This window comes from Podarcis cretensis (assembly GCF_951804945.1).
Source record: "Podarcis cretensis genome assembly, chromosome: 1".
Taxonomy (NCBI): Eukaryota; Metazoa; Chordata; class Lepidosauria; order Squamata; family Lacertidae; genus Podarcis; species Podarcis cretensis.
The window spans coordinates 31396038-31417451 of NC_137170.1; the positions used below are offsets into that span (position 1 = coordinate 31396038).

Genomic DNA, 21414 nt, shown 5'->3' on the forward strand with positions numbered 1-21414 from the left:
AGGAAACAAATTCGACTCAGAGGCCAGGCCTAGTGAGCACCGGAACGCATCCTGGTAGATCTTTCCCCTCCTCCCCAGGTCCTTCCCAAGCAATCTGAGACTATGTCACCATTTCTGTATTTGCTCTGCCCTCTTCATACCTCTTCTGGTTCTGGGAGACCAGGGTGGGAAGGGAGCTGGTTGCAGCAGGAGGGAGAGATTTCTTCAGCAACATCCCTCATCACTGCTTCTAGCCCCCCACCCCACCCCACCCCACCCCGTCCAACCTCTGCTTCTGCCTCTGCTTCTGGGCTGCTCTCTGCCCCAGCCTCTTCCTCCCCCAGTCTGCTCTCTTTTCCCTCTGACCACTCATCATCATCCCACCACCAATCCCCTGACTCAGAGCCTTCTTCCCTTGGGGGTTCCCCAGCTGGTATCTCCCACCACTCCTCTGCATCCAGCCAGTCCATGACATTCTATCATTCTAGCTCCCAGAATTCTTTGGGGAAGCCGTGACTGTTTAAAGCAGAATCGTAGTGCTTTAAATGCAGAGTGTGAATGTGGCCTTACAAAGTGTCAGCACTTTTGGCTTTCTAATGGTAGCATAACTAGCTTTGCCTCATGTTGCGTAATTACTGGACCCAAGGCACCTTTTGCTTTGGCCAAAAACTGTATTTCTCCTTGTTTAGCTTCATGGATCTGATCCATTGCTCAGCATTTTCTTGGGATCTTCCATTGAGAGGCCATATGTTTGGATTCCATCGCTGAAGACGACTGCTCCTTTTCTCTGGGTGCTTCTGTCATCTCCCTCTGAAAAACCTCAAGAGCATGTTCCTTTTTATTTTTCCTCCAAAAAAAGAGCTTGGGTGTTTGGGATAAAACCTTAAGCATCATTTCCAGGAGATGATTATGCACTGCTGTACTAACAAAATTCATGTTTGGGGTGCTTCTACACAAGAGCTCTTCGGTGCTGTTAAGACATTGCTTGTTTTGCAAGTAGCAGGAAGCAGAATTAAAATTAGGGTTCCATACAGCTTTAGCTGTGCCCTTTCATATGGCCGAAGATGGTTCTATAATATCTTCTCACAAATAAGCTGCTCTCAGCCACTTACCTGGCTACTTCAGGTTTATTGCTTGCAGGTTTAGCTGGTTTTATTGTTTTCTTATTGCTCCCAGTGGGACGATTACTAAGTAATGTCTCCTTCAATAGGTGCTGTATGAATTGCCCCATGTTAATTTATTCTCCCATAAGGGAGTGGCCTTTGCTTTTGGTTACTGATTTCCTCATATCTTTTTTCTTAATTTAATTTTTCTTTTTTTCCATTTAAAAAAAGTAATGGGGAAAACAGGAAACCAGTAATTAAGCACATAACTGGGGGGGGGGGCAGTTCTAACGTGGAGCAATTTGCAGAGAGGCTATTCAAGGGGAAATTACAAGTCACCCAGCTAGGGTCAACAGGAAGCAATAAAGTCAGCTGACCATACAAAGAGGAAGTGATTTGTTTACAGGCACAGGATCCTTGAAAAACATTGGTACTGCTTCGTTGGTCCACATTGAACAGCCTCAATCTCCAATTCTATTTTAATATTTTAAAACAATCACAAATCATGTCTGGAAAAACATGGGAGGGCAGCACAGAAAGCAAGTGATTGGGAAAAAAAATATGGATGTTCTATAAAAAGTGGGTGAACAAAGGAGAGCAATTCCATAGAAAAGGGTTAGTGTGGAAGCATCTGTGGACTAGACAAAGTTAAAATGGAAGGGGAGGCCCCCCACTTCAGAGGATTGCCCCCAAATTCTAAAGAGCGACAAGGATGGGGGAAGAAAGGTAGTGCACACATTCTTGCTCCCTTTCCGATATGTTTATTTTAACCCACAATATGAATACAGTGGTATCTCGGGTTAAGAACTTAATTCATTCTGGAGGTCTGTTCTTAAGCTGAAACTGTTCTTAACCTGAGGTACCACTTTAACTAATGGGGCCTCCTGCTGCTGCCGCCGCGCCACTGCCACATGGTTTCTGTTCTCATCCTGAAGTAAAGTTCTTAACCCGAGGTACTATTTCTGGGTTAGCAGAGTCTGTAACCTGAAGCGTCTGTAACTTGAAGCATCTGTAACCTGAGGTGCCACTGTACCTGGATGTACCATAGGGTAAAGCAAATCTCTCTGTGTGATAAGGTGAAGTGATGATTCGGAATACTCAATAAATGCAACCTCAACAGGATTTGTTTGTACATTTGTTTTATTTCTCAGTTTGTTCGAAATGACCTGTACCACAAGAATACGATTTATTTAATTAGTTATTTGACAGTTTTTTTCTTTCTTTCAGGAGCAGATAATAGTTGAGTAGTTACTGTTTTATTTCATTCTTGTACTATGACACTCTGCATAGTTTTGCACAGGCTTTCCCATCTTTTCCCCTTTGCTTGTTTTTGACTTCTCTTAACCATCAAGTCACCAGAGCAGGACTGGCTTTGGACCACATGACTGGCCAAAAAACCTCAGCCACATACATTCTTAGGGTTTCTTTCCTTCCTTTTTTGACAGCTGCTTTAGCATGGTTTCAAAATACGTGTTCGACATTTCTGAACACATGAGTCAGTCTGGTTATGAAGAGAGAAGAAAATAACGCCCCTTATTTGGCATGAACAATACTGTTGGGTTGTGGTTTTGCAGTTTCTTCATATTTTCAAAATAATGCCCGCCTTTTCCTCAGGTGCAAGGGGTGGTGGGTATCGCACCATTGATCTGAAATGATTCCCATCAACTTGGGTGTTTGTGAATGCAAGGAATGTGAATGCAAGCAGCATTTGTTGCCTCCATGGCTCATAGGGAGGGTTGTATTTCAGAGCAGATGACAGTGACCTATGTAAAGCTTTGGGAAGGAGAGAGTACACTGCAGGTTACAGGTAGGCACAGAAGTAGGATGACACAGCTTCCTGGGAAGGGAGAGGTTGACAGATGTCATGCTTCTATTCTAGTGAAGGCACTTACCTGCATGCCTTGCCCTAAACTAATCCCAGGGTTAGCACTTGGGGACTTCATTACCTACTCCATGGAAGCTACTATTGTCTGAGGGTTTGCAGTTGTCAGAATCATTCTTGTATCAGTAGTTCATACCTTACAAAATATTTGACTCCTATGTGGAGGACCGGATAATTGCTTAGTGCATGCTTGCACACACACACACACACACACACACACACACACTTTCTGCTAGTTCCAAAGGCATGGAACCAGAGCTGTCCCCATATTGCTAAAATCTGAAGCTGGTCTGTGCTATCCACTCTCCCTATAAGAAAGCATTACCAAGCTGCTGCTCTGGTTGATTGCTACTGTCTTCCTCAGATGTATGTTCTATTAAATTAATTTGGAATATGTTGTCTCAGCCCCCTCTACGATTATGGATGGTATCCACATAATGCCTTCCACCTCCACGTGGATTTCCACTTGCACAGTGAGACTCACCCCCTCTTCTCCCCCTCCTTGCACCCTGCAACCTCCCCAAATCTGCTTTGAAGGGTTGGGAGAACCCCTGGAAGAGATTTAGGGGATTGGTGGTCAGAGGAGAGTGGAGAAGTCCCATTGTGCAACTAGCAATCCTTGCACTGGCAGGACCATGACAACCCTATATCCCTAAGATTAAACCATCTTCAAAATTACTGAAGGTTATGTGGTCTTCACTTAGTTTTCACCAGTCTTCTTCAACCTGGTGCCATTCAGATGTTTTGGATTACAATTCCCATCCTCCCTGACAACTGGCCATTCTAGCTGGGGCTGATGGGAGTTGGAAACGCAAAAATCATCTGGACGGCATCAGATTGGGGAATGTTGGTTGAGAGTGATGCAGCTATATCTCTGAACCAAAAAGGGTGCAGTGAGTCATGGACAAGCAGGCTCCACATTGCCTCTGACTTTAGAAAAAATAAACACTGGTACAATATATCCTTGATTATGCAGAGCTGTGGGCAATGCCCTGCTTGAGAGCTTACCAGAATGGCCACAATTGGAGACAAAAGACTGTACTAAATGGACCCTGGGTGTAACCCAGCAAGGCAGTGATTTTATGCTCCAGCAACATAAGATGACCTTAGGCTATTTGCAAATGAACAAAGTGGTAGTTTTACAAACATGGGAACAAGAAGTATTTGTTCCCGCGTTTATTGCGTTTACTGAGTCTTCACTTGTTTACTGCCCCAAAGTGGCAGTGAAGGAAGGCTGCTTTAAATGAGCATGAAAATGCTCCTCCCAATAAGGACCTATGATTGAGGCCTGTAGTGCCAGGAGCTCTCTCTCTAGCCTTTAGCAGAGAAATCCCGCAACCATGCTTTGCAAAGGAGAGAGACAGGAACATAGGAAGTCTTGTGCAAATTCAGGTCTATTTGCCCGTAGCCCAGTATTATCTACTTTGATGTGCAGTGGGTCTCTAGGGTCTAAGCTGGGGGCCTTCCCCATCACCTGTGATCTGATCCTTTTCAACAGAGATGCCAATAAAGGAACTCAGGACCTTCTGAGCTCTGCCAGTGAGCTACTGTTGTCCCCTACATGTGATGGCTATTTTGGAGAAGAATGACAATGACTGTTAGTAGGATAAAGAAAGCTGGGGAGAGAGGAAGGCTACTCTGAGAGAAGGAGCATCCATCAAAATACTTTCCCCCATGGGTGGAAAAGAAGTAGGGAGCCATTGTGAGCAGAAAACTGGAGCTGTTTGTCATCCAAAAACAAAACTGTCAGGAGATTGTAAGTATGGTCCAGCCCCCAAATCAGTTGCCAACCACAGGCGTCCGAAGGGAGCTGCATGATTACTGTGTTTATTTCTGTCGCATCCTTCATAGTCATGGAAGACCAGTTTAGCAATCTGCTGGCTCCCTCCCTACCCACTTTTTCCGTCTTCAAAAAAGAGGACCTTTGGATTAGCATCTGGATGAAGCAGCAAAGTGAATTAGTACAAAGTAAAGAAGTTGAGGCCTCTGTTCTGATTTACCTTAGGAAGCAGACGGGACACTGCCCAGCCCTCACTTGGCAAATGATATATATATTTTTGCCATCTATACCTTTTATTGCTTTGGTTAGACCTATTTTCACATGTTGTTTTGACCACTCCCTTTGGAAGTAAAATTCACTTGTATGGTCATCTTGGCTTCAATGCTGCTTCTGCAACAGTGGGTTTAACTCTTGAACTCACTGCTGGATCCCAAAATAACCGTGAAAACAGACACACAAACACATCACCCTCCTGAAAAGCCACAAACCAGTCAAAGCCATCTGGACTTGTGGCTCTGTGGGACTGATGAGAAGAAAAGTAATTAATCTCTGAAAAGAGGGTTGGCAGGGGCCTAGCTAACTTGGAAGCCGTTATTTTTATAAATATAACCTAGAAACCTTACCTCCCCAATCCCTTGATTGGGAAGGAGAAGCACTTCCAATTCTCAGAGGCACTCTCTTACTTATCACTTCAAGCCTGCCATTCAAAACAGGTTTTGGCTCAAACATAAGCCTTGCTACCCTTGCCTTCCTTCAGCTACATTCAAGCTGGATTCAAGCAACTGACCTCAATGAGAGAGTTGCCACAGTGGGAAAGGAATGCGGAGGCAAAAATTAAGTATCTCCCCTGGGTTGTTTTAGTTCTCTTAACATGGCGCAAGCCCAGCAGGTGAGTTCTTCTAATTCTTCTTCTCCCCTACCTCTCAGGGAACGTATCCAATATTTGGATTTGGAGCTTGAAATCTATTGGTGAGGAAAGACTGGGAAATGCCCTGGTTTGGGATAACTTTTATTTTGGCCCACTCCCTGTGATTCCAGTGACCTCGGGCCATGTGGAGAAAGAAGGAAAGGAGGTAGAGGGTTTTCTTTTTCGTTTTAAATAGCACCACGTCTAGGAGGATGAAGGGATGACTGAGTGACTACAGCCTTGGAACAACAACAGAAAGTATCCAGCTACTTCCCTCTGCATGTTCTCACACAACAAGATCTTCTCTCTCTTTCTCTCTCAAGGACATGTCTCCAGCTTCTCTAGTAACCACCACCGGGAATGTTATGATTGCACATGGATAGGGGAAAGCCAGGTGCAAATATGCTGTACAATATCACAGGATATCTTACACGGTCAGGCCTGTCCTTCCCAATAAGGAGGGCCTCTATGTACATGTTTTCTGTGTAGCTTGAGCACAGAAGGCAGCCATTCTCGACTTAAGAGATCCCATGACACTCCTCCCCAAACAGACCACCATCACATGGACCACAGCATTGAGGAAAGGGGTCAAGCTGCGGACCCACTGATGCCCAGATATATTTTTTAATCTCCTCTCACGCCACCATGCTATGAATGTTACAAACTCTTATTTTTCACCATTTTCTGCTTCAGTCCCCACACCCCTTCTCTTAGGTCAAAGAAGATGGGAATGGGCTGCCCTGAATAGTGCAAACAGCATCACTCTTAGGGGCTCCAGACTCCCTTTGGCTCCCTCTGCAAGTGCAAGAGCTTGTTCTATAATTTTCCAGAAAGAAAGAAAGGAGGGGGGGAAGAGTGATGTTGATTAAAAGAGTTTCCTTCTCTGTACACAATAATCTTCAGATGGATGTACAGACTGGCGTGGCTGCCAGATGGATGTTAAATAATTCTTCCATAATAAATGATTGGAGATAAAAGCCAGCTGCCACCTCTGTTTGGTTAGCTCCATGGCCGCAACCTTGGCTTCCAGTTTGCTTCCTGGGCCCTGTCAGACCTTGGCTTCCAGCATTTCTAGGAAGAGTTTGTGCATGGGGACCTTGCCCTGCAGTTTGATGCTATAGAAGTGCTGCACGGCCTTGGCAGCTGTTTGCCGCAGGAGGGGAAGGGTGAGCAGCAGCTTCCCCGCACGCCGTGGTTCCTCATGACGCTGGCTCAGCTCGTAATCCTGGAGAGCTTCGTGGAGAAGGTCTTGGAGTTTCTGCACTGCATCCATGTCCTCTATGTGCATCGAATCTGCAAAGAGACAAGGCAAAACAAACAAACCAGCGAAAAAGTGAGAGGGCAAATCTGCCTGTCCTTTAAGAAGAGCTGATGCACCTTTCTTATACATATCTCTGTCGTGTGAGAGGCAGCCTTTTCCGTGGCATGCACCACCTCCTAGATGGAACTTCCTGCCTTAGAGGTTAACACATATTCCACCAGCATTTGAGAACCTTTCTTTGTCTACAAGCCTTTGATTCTATTACTGTTTGTGGCTGCAGTCTAACTCCACTTACCTGGGAGTACGGTAAGTCCCATTGCATTTTCTAGGATTTCTGGGTAGACATGGTTAGGAATGCACTTTAAGTTGTGGGTTCTTGTATTTTTAGTTCGGGATCTTATGGTTCTTTCTAACGCAATTTTCAGTGTTGAGGCATGGGGGGGGATGTTTTTAATGTATCTATTTTTCATGATGGAATGTTTTTAGATAGGCCTCTCTACAATGTGCAGCTGCCTCAAGCCAGGTTCAAGCACTGGCTCTGTATCACAGTGGCAGTTTTCCAAGATCAAGGTAGCATTGGAGTTAGTAAAAAATGAAGTGAAACAAACCACAATGCTGGTTAAATATGAAATCGCTACGACCCAGTGATCTGGAAGCTGTTTCGACAACTAGAGGGATATAAAAACTAAAGGAGGTGCTCAGAACATCCTTTCTACCTTGAGCACCGTCAGACTGAACCAAAGGAATAATAAAGGAATGTTATCTCACTCTAGTTGTCTAGAAAGTCCCCATTTGGACCACACATAAAGCTCATGAACCCAATGTCTTTCATGGGCGATGGTGGCCAGATTCTCATGTCTATCCCAGATGGTAACCTTACCTGAGTTGGCAAGAGCCAAGGCCTTGAGTGTCACAAACTCTTCCTTCTCCACCTTCAGCTTCTTATACCTGCGCACAAGCTGCAGGATGGCCAGGTAGAGTTCCAGCAGGCCCGTCAAGCGAGAATGTTCCTCATCCATGATGTAATCTTCAGCATAGACCAATTTATCCTCATAGGGTAATGAGCGGTAGACGATACCCAGGATGAGTATCTCCATCCATGCACTCTGCAATAGGCTCATCTGGTCCCCCAGGGAAAGATTAGAAAAGCCTGGCAGGGCAAGAATAGCAAGTCAGCTTACATACACAGGTAGGAGACGATGTTTTAGCACTGCCTGCTCCAAGCCCCGAAGCTTAGAAATCTGGCAGGGACTCTGTTAGGTCACCCAGTGATGGAAACCTCAATATTCCCGTGGAGAGCCCTTGGCCATAAACATTTAACCACAGTTCAAGGTAAAAAAAATGCACCTTTGACTAAGTGCTAAAAAAAGAAGAAATGAAACTTTCAATCATTTCACTCACAGGTGTGCCACATTTTAAGAGCAAGTTGCATTTGCAGTTCCACATGGTAAGCCACTTCCTATGTCAGGCATGGCCAAACTTGGCCCTCCAGATGTTTTGGGACTACAATTCCCATCAACCCTGACCACTGGTCCTGTTAGCTAGGGATGATAGGAGTTGTAATCCCAAAACATCTAGAGGGCCAAGTTTGGCTATGCCTGTCCTATGTAGTTTGGGTGATTTTAACCATTCCATGACACACATGGATTTTGTAATGGAATACAATCCCATTCACACAATCCCATTTGGAATCACCTTCAGCTTGCCACATACCAAAGCTTCCCATTTCCTTTGGAAGCTGCACACATGAATGAAAGAAAGAGTAAAGACTCAGGTGTTTTATTTAAAAGGACTGATCTATGTAATTTAGGTGGAACAGCTGCCTAATAAACCATGTATACTATAAACAAATAAGTGCTCTCCATGTATACTATAAACAAATAAATGTAGAGCTGTGGATGTGTTTTCACACTTCCTGCCATAGAATAGCATTAAATACTGCCATGTGCCTGGCTATTGTTAGGCTTGCTTATACATCACACCAACAAGCTTTGTAGCATTTAATCACAAAAGTCCATTCACAATCCATTAAGTCCATTCAGGCTGCGAGCAGAAGGACCCCCTCCATGAGTGCAACTCCCTTCCAAAAACAGAAGCTCAATCCCTTTACAGAAAAAAAGTTAAGATCCAAGTCAATTTTTCTTAACAATGGAACTCAATACAGTTTTATAACATTGCCTCCACCAACCAGAGGATCATTAATGTTATCTTAGGACCCACAGGAACAAACAGCACCTATTCTGACATGAACACCAATTTGGGTACCAGGCAGACCAGACAATGAAAAGCCATGAATGAAAACTGAACAAATTAGAATTAGTAGTATTTATTGAGATCCCCACAATAGAGGAATGCTGTGCTTGAAAACTACATAGTAAGATCATGTGTGTTGGCAGGAATTTTTCTAGGTGGTGGTGGGAAGGCAAAGTACATACTAGATGGGGGCCTGGCTAGTTTCTCACAAAAAATTAAAAATAATAGTTCCTGTATGTTTTGCCTTATAACTCAGATTCCGCAAGTACTAGAAATGTACTCTCTCACTTCCTTTTTTTTTTTTTTACCAGTGAAGGCGGTAAAGGTCCTGTGTGAGTGTCTGGAAGCGGTTGGAGGATGTATGGCGGCTAACAGATTGAGGTTGAATCCTGACAAGACAGAAGTACTGTTTTTGGGGGACAGGAGGCGGGCAGGTGTGGAGGATTCCCTGGTCCTGAATGGGGTAACTGTGCCCCTGAAGGACCAGGTGCACAGCCTGGGAGTCATTTTGGACTCACAGCTGTCCATGGAGGCACAGGTCAAATCTGTATCCAGGGCAGCTGTTTACCAGCTCCATCTGGTACGTAGGCTGAGACCCTATCTGCCTGCAGACTGTCTCGCCAGAGTGGTACATGCTCTGGTTATCTCCCGCTTGGACTACTGCAATGCACTCTACGTGGGGCTACCTTTGAAGGTGACCCGGAAACTACAACTAATCCAGAATGCGGCAGCTAGACTGGTGACTGGGAGCGGCCGCCGAGACCATATAACACCGGTCTTGAAAGACCTACATTGGCTCCCAGTACGTTTCCGAGCACAATTCAAAGTGTTGGTGCTGACCTTTAAAGCCCTAAATGGCCTCGGTCCAGTATATCTGAAGGAGCGTCTCCTCCCCCATCGGTCTGCCCGGACACTGAGGTCCAGCGCCAAGGGCCTTCTGGCGGTTCCCTCACTGCGAGAGGCCAAGTTGCAGGGAACCAGGCAGAGGGCCTTCTCGGTGGTGGCGCCCGCCCTGTGGAATGCCCTCCCATCGGATGTCAAGGCGATGGACAACTACCTGACATTCAGAAAACATCTGAAGGCAGCCCTGTTCAGGGAAGTTTTTAATATGTGACATTTTAGTGTATTTTACATCTCTGTTGGAAGCCGCCCAGAGTGGCTGGGGAAACCCAGCCAGATGGGTGGGGTACAAATAATAAATTATTATTATTATTATTATTATTATATTATTATTATTATTTACGTGAAAACTGGGGATCTGGAGATTATGGTTCATCTGGAGGCAGAGCCACCTAGCCTGCCCACCTGCTCTCAAAACTGGAAAAATCAGAAGGAATATGGGAGATGAATAACATACAGTCCACACTGGAAAAATGAAAACAGGCATCACAGCTAGTGTGGGAAAGGAGGCAAGGAGATGGGTTTTGTTTCTGTGTGAAACGTAAGTGTAAGAAAAGGCCACTTCCTATATCACAAATTTCTTAATGTGCCAAGGACAAATGTCTGTCTACAAGTGATTCAGACATGAGTAAGACACTGGGAGTAGTTTGGCATATGACTATCTGACTCACAAACAGACACAGGTATAAATTTCCCTCTGTTGCAACTTTACTCACAAGAATGTCATGGACATCTCACTTTTGCATGATGAAATTTTCCATTTTCACTCTTGAGATGCTCTTTCAAAATTAGCAGACTCACACAAGAGTCCTGAAGAAATGGGGGGAACTGTTCTTGCTGAGGGGGGGGAGAGGATGAGAGTAGAAACACTACTGACAACTGAGCTTCTTCTCAGTATTTCCTGACTCTTCCTAGTCTGTCACAACACATACACATCCTATATATAAAGAAAGCATGGAGACTCAATCTAGCCCAAAGTCTGCCTGCTCCTTCCACAAAGAGTGGTTTATTTTCACACCTTGGTTACAACCAGGAATGGGGGAGAAATTCATTTTGTTCATTTGGCTTAATGTGAACCTAGATAACACCATACTTTCCAAACCAATATGCAAATCGAAATGCAGTTATCCTTATAACTCACTCTTCAACAAATTTTGCGATGCAGTTCTCACCAAACATATTTTAGGGAAAACTAAGCACAAAACTGTGCATGTGAGCAAAAATAACACACAACAATGCCTTATATTAGGCTCTTGCAAAAATGCGTATACTGCTTGCAAAAACTGATATATTAGGATAAGTGTACCCCAAAATGTGTTTGAGTTTTTAAAGGTTTGCAAACTGATGCAAACCGAATTTGAGATAGGAAAATTTAGAACATGACATTGACAGATTCATCTGTTCCTAGTAACAAACAGGGAGTTACCTGACATTTCTTGCCAAGTGTTGTAAGAGATCATTCTGGTTCCCTTTTCTTCTTTTTGTGCAACTGCTTCACTGCTGCCCCACAGTTCTTCCTAAGCTCATTAACCTTTGACTCACAGATGCTCCAGTCCCTCTAGCTGTGATTTACGCTCAGCAGGATGCCTTTATTCCCAGAGTCCTTTGCTCTGGTACTCGTGCGCCTGCATCTGGGCCAAGGGAGCCAGTCACTGCAAGGATCATTTGATTTCTCTTGTTATCAACTTGGCAATTAACAAAAGAGCTGGTGATTGCTGTATTGACTGGTCGGGAGTTCCATTTTTCTGTCTCAGCTATCTCAGCCCAAGGAAGTGAGGGCAGAGGGATGGGTTAGTGGTATTTATTTATCACTACACCATGTTTTGTGTTTGTGTTGCCAGAGGAGGTAAGGGGTGATAATGGCACGGCAGTCCTTGGACATCCAATTTCCCTTATCAGGCCACTGAATAGAAAAGAGGCCGCAGGCCACATTAATTAACAGATACCAATCAGCTGTCACGTGTTGTGTGTGCGTGTGTGAGGCCTGATGGGTAGGAGGGAGAGATCGATAAAGCACTGGGGAGGAGTACCAGAAGAAATAAGAGGACAGCTGAAGAGGAGGCTGGGACATCAGGGACATGAGCTGCAAAACCAACCCTTCTTGGCGAGTCTGAAGATGGAAAGGAGCTAGGCTAGACAACCAGGCTGCAGTGCATTGCTGACCACAACCCAGTGCTTTGCCCTGTATATGTCTGAATAACAACAAGCTGCCCTTTTAGCAAGGGAGCTGTGCTCTTCTGCTGCTAATCCACATTTATGTAGCAAGAAAACTATGCTCAGAAGTTCTGCTGGAGACCTGTAAGCTATTCATCGCACTGACTTATTACGGTCAGTTCATTTATGCTTGACGATGTCCTAATGGAGGAAGGCGCTTCCATTCCATAACCAAGAACCATCAAAACGAAATAATAATCCAGCCAGTTTAGCAGTTACAGAAAAAGTTCAATCTTTTCTGAGCCAGACAAGCACACATCATTTGAAACAGTGTAAGGGATTAAACATCCCAACCACACAGAACAAGCAGTGCATGAGGTATTTGATCTGGTATCTCAGGGTCTCTTCACTCATTACACTAGGGATTTTAAGTGTATGCCTAAAGTGTGCAGCGTGAATGTGACAAACACACACTTGAAAATGTGTTTCACACAGGTACGTGAAACAGAGAACTGTTGATAGTAGATCCCTACCAAGTGTAGACACACTTCTATAATGGGCAAAGAACACCCTGCCACTCCAAGTTCACATCCTGAGCATTGTGCTCAACACTGTAGCTGCGTCTCCGGGACGAAGCAAGAGCACTTTCTCACCAACTCTGTCCAGAGAGGATGGTGAAATCCTCTTTGTCAGATTCAGACCTGATAGCTGTCATTCATGTTGCATCTCCTTGATATCCAACTGGCTAATGCAAGGTGTTCTATAGGGGGCTGGCATAAAAATCTTCTCTTTTACAACAGAGGGAATTAAACAGTGGGATTCCTAATGCATCTGAGCAGAGAGCAGATCACATGCTGTGCAAGAAATGACCGCTCCCCACTTAAAACGGGGGGCGCCCTTTGCGGGGACGCGTGCAGCCCTGGATCTGGAGTGGCCCCATCAGCATAGGCTTTGCCTTCCCTCAGGTGGGATACCTGGAGGTCCCCGCCTACCCCAGTGAGTTGTCCAATCCCACCTGGGGGAAGCGTTGCCAGGGAAACCAGGCCAGGTAGGGGGAGGGATTACCTGCCCACACAATAGAGGGTGGATCTTAATTGTTAATCCTCACTTGGCTCCAGAGCTTCTCCCACCCTACCCACCCTCAGTTAATGCTTTCTTTTGCAGGTTATCTTTTCTTCATAGGTTTTGCCGGTTAACCTTTCTTCACAGGTATGCGGGCGCTGCTACGATAAGGTCGCTGTTAAAGGGCCGGAAAGGAATTTCCCTGCATTGGCAGGTTTCGCCTTTCCCGTAGCAAAACGTCACAACTTTGGCAGTATCAGGCCTTGGGCGGAATCCTTTAGTCCATCTTCCTCTTTGCGGCGGCGATACCAGGGTTCCCCGTTAAAGGGGTTTTTTGAAGGGAGGCTTTGGCCGTACGCCGAAAGGTCGTCATTGCTCTCCCCTGCGGCGGCGTAACGGGGGCGGCTATCTCTGCTTGAACATATGTTCTCCAGAGCCGGCCCATCCCCCACACACACACTGGATAACCCTGATGCTCCCTAGGTCCCCGGCTGGGGACTAGGGAGGGAGAACGCCCAATGCCTGAGCCAAGGTCTACCCACATTTGAAATTTAATAAAGTTGTGGCCAATTTAATCCCATAGCACGTTGTCTAGAGTCGTTATTCCACATGACGGGGGGGACCACTCGGGATCTGGGGACTCCGCCTGTCCACGCAAATGCTATGCCCGCTGCGGATACCAGACTGTGAGCAAACAATGAAAGCACCGAAGTGCTGAGATCAACGTCCCCCAATCTGGTGTCCTGAATGTGTTTTGGACCACAATGCCCATCAGACCCACGTGTTGGCTGAGGCTCGCTGATAGGTTCACAGCTCTTTCCCTCAGCATCACCAACAGGGTGGGTTCTTTCATAAACCACAAGGAGGGCTATGAATTCATGGGGTTTCAATTCTGGCTCAGCACTCTTTGAGACCAGTGCTTTTAAGTTAGTAATAAATTATCTGGAATCAAGATAAACCTAAGTCTGTGGTTGACACCAGTTATTCAAGATGGTTTAAACCACAACAAACTATAAGAATGCCAACAGAATAACTACTTGTGAAGGAGCTGTACCACTCAGGGAAAAGATCTTGGACTAGTAGTGGAAAGCTCACTGAAAAAAACGGTCAAATCAGTGTACTGTGGGAGTGAAAAAGGCAAATCCTGTGTTAGGAAGAATGAGTGGATGAGAATTAAAGGAGCTGAAAATAAAATGATTGCTACAATAATGCTATTATATAAATCTGTGGTGTAAATGGGCTTACAATACTGCATGCAGATTGGTTGCCCTTTTTCAAAAAGGCACCATAGAATTGGAAGAGGGATAGAATAAGGCAGCTAAAATGGCCAGAGGGTTAGAGCATCCTCCCTATAAGAAAGGAATATTTGGATGATCTGTTGTGTTTAGAAAAAGATGTCAAAGGGGACATATCCAAGGTCACCCAGTGAAAATGATTAGCTCTAGGCTCGGGTCATTTTTTTAAATGCATGCATAACCAGTTTATGGTGAAGGCCACCAGCTTATGCATCTTTCTTGTTGTTGTTGTTGTTTAGTCGTTTAGTCGTGTCCAACTCTTCGTGACCCCATGGACCAGAGAACGCCAGGCACTCCTGTCCTCCACTGCCCCCCGCAGCTTGGTCAGACTCATGCTGGTAACCTCGAAAACACTATCCAACCATCTCATCCTCTGTCGCCCCCTTCTCCTTGTGCCCTCCATCTTTCCCAACATCTTTCTTAAAAATAAAAAAATTAAACACACCAGAATATATAGACCTATAAATCTATGGCTCTAAACTAAAATGGAGATGGCTAGTATCTCTATCATGCCCTGTTTGGAGGCATCTGAGAACTGATCCAAATGATGGCTGGAGTGGCTAACTTTCCAGCTCCATCAGGCACACATTCCAGAAACATGGAATCTGTCCTGTGAGAACAAGGGTGGGGAATCTGAAGTTCTCCTGATGTTGCTGGACTACAACGCCCATCATTCAGTCTTCACCATTGGCCATCTTGGCTGGAGGCCACAGGTTCCTCCTCATCCATGTATTAGAAAATTCTTGCATGCGCCACATTGCTACAAATAAAGCACATTACTTCATCCTTTCTTACAGAGAAGCATGCATAAGCTCCTCTTGGCAGTATCCCAACTGAACTTCACAGATTCCCTCTGAAACCTGTAGTATTTGTACCCATGGGTGTAGAAACCTATTCTTTTTTAGACATTTGGCAGCAGGAGCTACCAGAATCTTTAGAGAGAGGGGGAGAGAGAGAAGAGAGAGAGAAAACACATAATTTGTGGCAAGTGGAGTTCATAATCTGTTAATTTATTATCATCTCTGTCATCCTGGAGGGCCATTAGCAGCTGTAATAAAGAGAGATGTAATCATAGGATCTGAGGCCACTCTAGACACAGCTGCTGTCACTCCACTAGCCATATTTCATCCTGTGCGAAGCTCTCGTCTTCCCAGCAAGAGCAGCAGCAAAACAGTCACCCAAAGAGCCCCTGTCATCACCCCTCAACAGAAGTCTCCTCTTCCTGCAGGGAGACACAGTGATGGGGAACCAAGGTACAGGTGATTAATGCAGGGGCTGGGTGTGAAGCAGGAAGAAAGGGGAGTCCTGTCCAGAGGGGAAGACAGCCTTGGTAGGGAAGTAATAATATTTGCTGAACACTATTAAAATGTATTCCCCCCCCCGAATTGCTGAAGAGTGGCTTCAAGCTTAATTGGACCCATGTGCTGACACCACTGAGAGGGTCCTTACACAGTTGTTTGTCTGAGACAAGTTTAGGAATTACAGTGGTGCCTTGCAAGACGAAATTAATCCGTTCCGTGAGGCTCTTCGTATAGCGGTTTTTTCGTCTTGCGAAGCAACCACTTTGACAGCTTAGCGGATTAGCGCTATTAGCGGTTTAGCGGCTTTTAGCGGATCAGCTGATAAGCGGCTTAGGAAAAGGGGGGGAAAAGGGGGGAAACCCCACAGGAACTCGCAAGACATTTCGTCTTGCGAAGCAAGCCCATAGGGAAATTCGTTTTGTGAAGCGCCTCCAAAACGGAAAACCCTTTCGTCTAGCGGGTTTTCCGTCTTGCGAGGCGTTCGTCTTGCGGGGCACCACTGTAATGCAAACCTGAAAGTTGTGTCCATGTACACACATACTCACAGCTTTCAGAGATTTCACTGGACGAAATCAACATATTGCCTTATTATTCAGAAACTTAGGACCTAACTATATTGTTACCCTTAGATCATTCTTCCTTTTCTATCATGCTGTCAACTCACTCTGGGCCTGTCCACACTGAGTATTATTTAGCTATTAATTCACACACGCCATTTGAATTAGCTTTGGGTTTGTCTGTGAGGAGCAACTTTGTGGACTTTTCCATTGCAAAATTTCAAAACAATGGGAAAGGATTCCACAAAATGGTACATCGGCACACTTTGCTTTGAGAAGTAATGGGGCAGGATGTGATCAAGTGCTCTCCAGTGAAATGCAACCACAATTTGCACTGTAATCAGGCAAGTAACAAATGTACTACTGGGGGGGGGGGGGCAATGCTCCACATCTTTCTAGACAAACAGACAGAAATGAAAGTGTGATTATATCTAACCTGCTTGGAAAATGTGGTATCTCCACAACAGCAGCTCTACCTAGTCAGCAACTGTTTGGATTGTGTACTGAAAATGGGAAAGTACACTGACCTCACAAATGTTCTTGCAGGAAGGGGCCTCATCAATATGGAGATGGTGGCCTGAGTATTAACAAGTTGTCGTCTGGTGTAGTTTGTTATTATCCTTCCTGCTAATTCTTCCCAGCTGCTGGGTTAGTGGAGCAATCCAGACAGAGTTTCCTTAATCAACAGCATTACACCGTTTGTGCTGAATCAGGCCCTGGCAGATTGTGCAGCCAGTGAGTGGGGTAATCCCTGTTATGACAGGCCTCCTTCAAGAAGGGCACCACTGGGATTAAGATTTGCTGAGAAGCAGTATCCAAAGACTGAGCTCCTTTCCCAAGTACCCATCAGCTGGAGTTTTCTCAGTTCAAAGCTAAAGCTATAAGATAATCGCAAGCATCTAAAGATACATTAATTTACACCAATAAATCAATAACTGCATTGGAATTCTGATTGAAAGCGAGGAGTCTGTTGTAAACTAGGAGTCCTCTCATAACCTCTATTTTCTATTGAACTCGGGTTCTCCTTGAGGCTGCTTCGCATGGTTAAAAGAGCAGCAAAAAACAGGTGTGTGTGTGTGTGTGTGTGTGTGTGTGTGTACTATTCCCACTTCAATTTGTTGTTTCTCGTAATGTGCAACAAGAGGGGTACATCCCTCCAAGGCTGCTCACAGATTAAAGATTCCCATTGCATTTTTATTCCATTTGCAAAATGTGGGGACTGAAGCTGCAAAATCTTGGGGGTTTTTTTACACACAAAATTTCAGAGTTCCTCATCAGACAATGGCAGCTTCCCTGTTGAAAAGGATAAACTAGTGCCCATGACGGTAAGTTGCTACAACCATTTTTTGCCCCCCAACCTTAACTTCTTACCTGGGATGTGCTTTGCCCAGCCAATGATCACCACCAGCTCTCTGTCTGCCAAATCACAGAGCGTGGTCAGAGCTTTTATGTCACTCTCCGGCATGGTAGGGTCAGGCATAGCATAAATCTTTTCCGGCTCTGCCACCAACAAGTGGGAGACGATCTTGGTCACTGCAAATTCCAAAACAGAAATCAGTATGTACATCTGACGAACCTACGCAAGTAGCTTAAAACTCCACTGTCTGAAATAAAGGTGAGATTATTTTTGCTTGGGAATGCCAGGTATGTAGGAAACTGGCTCCTGCCTGATCATACTGTTTGTTTCTCTAGCACAGGATTGCCTTATCGGAGTTGTGAACAGCTCTCCAGAGACCATGGCGGAGGTCTTTCTCATCACATGCTACCTGCTCCTTTTTAAACTGGAGGCCCCAGGGATTGAACCTGCAACCTTTTGCATGCAAGGCATGTGCCCTACCACTGAGCTACGATCGGTCCCTGATCCTATCATAGATATTTACATGTGTTAATTACTGATATACCTAAGCATCCTTTGCCAAGATATAAGTTTCCATTCTGAACACTCTGCATATTTCAACTGATAATTGTTTTACCGTGTATTCTGGCTAATTAATACTGATAGGAAGCTCACATATGGACATTCCGGCTGGAATAAATGGGGAATCTTCTGACATGGGGGGAAATGCAGGGGAAACGGCTTAAGGAAACACCCCTATGGAAATTAAAATAAACTACAGTCTATTTCTCATGTCTGCTTCAAATATTTTCCCAACTTTCTATTGTAAAATACTGATTTTTGGAAAGTGAAGTGGCTCTTAGTGTGTTTGAGTCCACTGGTACATTAATGGAGGGCACCTCATCCTGTTCTGACCACTCTCTAGAACAAGGGTCAGCAACCTTTTTCAGCCATGGGCCGGTCCACCATCCCTCAGACCATGTGGTGGGCCAGACTATATTTTGGAAAAAAAATATGAACGAATTCCTATGCCCCACAAATAACCCAGAGACAAATGTTTTGTGTTACTGGGAAGGCAGGAATTCTGTATTGATTTGCTATGGATGTTTGTATGTGATGCCAATAAAAGGTTTGATGATGATGAAATAACCCAGAGATGCATTTTAAATAAAAGCAAACATTCTACTCATGTAAAAACACCAGGCAGGCCCCACAAATAACCCAGAGATGCATTTTAAATAAAAGGACACATTCTACTCATGTAAAAACACGCTGATTCCCAGACCATCCGTGGGCCAGATTTAGAAGGCGATTGGGCCACCTACCCCTGCTCTAGAACATGCAGCTGACCACTGGTGCTGTAGGACCAGCACAGAGGGTGCAGTCTGTGTGGCTTGGCTGAACTCTGACACAAGGTACTCTTGGTGGGAAGGGTGATATATCTTTTCCAGGGATAGTTTCTCCACCTCAAGCCAAAGTGCTAGTAGCTGGGCAGACATTAGAATAAGATCTATGAGCAATGAAGCAAGACCTTCCGAGAACTAAGACGCTTTCCCATTTTTGCTTAGGTGTGCACCGAAGATGTCTTAAGTGTAAGGTATCAAAGCAAAAAGCACAGGTATCATACAGGTATAGGCACCAGGGAATCTGATAGGCTAAATCTCCCCCACTGAGTTCAGACTCAGTGGCAAGCTCAGGATTTCCTCTGCATAATAATAATAATAATAATAATAATAATAATAATAATATATTATTTATACCCCACCCATCTGGCTGGGCTTCCCCAGCCACTCTGGGCGGCTTCCAACAAAATATTAAAATACAGTAATGAATCAAACATTAAAAGCTTCCCTAAACAGGGCTGCCTTCAGATGTCTTCTAAAAGTCTGGTAGTTGTTCTCTTTGACATCTGGTGGGAAGGTGTTCCACAGGGCAGGCGCCACTACCGAGAAGGCCCTCTGCCTGGTTCCCTGTAACTTGGCTTCTCGCAGTGAGGGAACCACCAGAAGGCCCTCGGCACTGGACCATGTGTGAAATGCCCCAATAATAGATTCTACAATGCATGGAGCATAGAGATCTATGATGAATAGGTTGCCAGGCAGCTAGCAGGATCATGCAAAGCTGGAGAATCATCATGGTGAGATGGGTAGGCCATCATCTTCACCTGCAAGCTGATCTCTTGTAGATTTAGGGAAAGGCCAAGTGCTCCCTTAAACCATGTATCTGAACAATTGCCCTCGGTTTCAGTTTCAGAAAAGTCTCAGAGGACACTAATTCATGTGGCTCCCTAATTAACACAGCTGAGAACTGGTTTCCTATGAGGAACACTCAGGGAGAGCAGCACAACCCCACAGCACTATGTTAGGGGAAAGGAAATGGAGAGCTTGCCCCAGGCAACAGAGTGTGATACCGGCACTTACATGGCTTTTTGGCTGGAGGAGGAATCTGTAAGCTCAAATAAGTGCTGCTCTCAGAATCCAATCTCCTTTTGTACTTTTGACGGCCTCCACGAACTCGATCCAGGCGGACCCCTGTAGGCAAAAGAGGAAGGAAATCTTAAGGCCTTTTTTTTTTTTTTTAGTGGATTCAGATATGTTTCCTTATTCTTAACAGGTATATTTGTATGCACATGCACTCCTATTGATTCCTATGCACGTGGGCTGCAGTTCTAACTACGCATCCTAGGGAGTAAGCCTCACCGAGCCCAATGGGATTTACTTCTGAGTAGGCGTGTTTAGGATTGCACTGCCAATGAAGAGAAAAACTGATAAGAGAAATTGACTGATGGAACAATCCCTCCTGGAAGTGGGGCAGATAGGATAGAACTTGAGATGTCCGTTCACCCAATTCTGTCTGGCTGTGCCAGTGGCGGGGGGGGGGGATAACCATCCAATAACATCACATATGCAAATCATGATGGATGCTTAATAAATAGGATGTCTGCAGGGGCCCTTAGAATGAAACTTTTCATTTACTCAGTTTCTGCATTCACACCAGGAATGGATGGATCTGTCAATTTTGGTTTGTCTCAGTTTTTCAGTTTCCTATTCTTAAGTTCAGTTTTCCACATTAAAAAAAAATTAAAAAAACAAACAAACAAAAAATCCACATGAGAATTCATCAGCATTCTAACACAAGTTTCTCCTAATTCACATCTTTCTGTATGCAATTTTGCCTAATATACACATTCCTGCAAATCACTCCCCCCCCTAATATAATGCATTTTTGTATGCTATCTTCATTAAACAGGTGCAGTTATAGACACCCTTTATCCTGCTATGTGCATTTTTATACAATTATTTGGCTGGGGAACGGTGTTAAAAATTCAGAGAAGTATGGATTTTGAAGGATGGCTGTGTTTCAGTTTGCGTATTGTTTCGGTAAGTACAAATTAGGTGGGTTTTCTTTAACAAAATCTAATTTCTCCCTCATCTGTAGCCACCAGCAATTGGCCTGATGTGAGTCTGTCGGCTGCGCCAACCTGGAAATGGCATGTGGGGGCAGGAGAAGACGTTATTTTCCAGTGCAACCGGTGGGACTCCAGACGTAGCAGTTGCTCCACTACTCTGTTAAATCCTGCTGCCACCCACCAGGAATTTGGATTGCTCTGTGAAATATCTTTCTTAAAATATACACAGATATCC

At 44.8% G+C, this 21414-nt stretch overlaps 1 protein-coding gene across 4 annotated transcripts in view; it reads right to left on the reverse strand.

Annotated features, from left to right (window-relative positions):
- Positions 1-2772: 2772 nt before the first annotated feature.
- ESRRB (estrogen related receptor beta) overlaps positions 2773-21414 on the reverse strand; it is a 151716-nt gene continuing 133074 nt past the window's right edge. For all 4 annotated transcript variants that reach the window (XM_079972339.1, XM_079972340.1, XM_079972338.1 and 1 more), the window contains 4 exons: positions 20191-20301; positions 17806-17967; positions 7793-8062; positions 2773-6944 (listed from right to left, as the gene is read on the reverse strand). In XM_079972339.1, the coding sequence (XP_079828465.1) occupies positions 6700-6944; positions 7793-8062; positions 17806-17967; positions 20191-20301 (788 nt within the window). In that variant the 3' untranslated portion in view covers positions 2773-6699. The remainder of the gene's footprint in view (positions 6945-7792; positions 8063-17805; positions 17968-20190; positions 20302-21414) is intronic.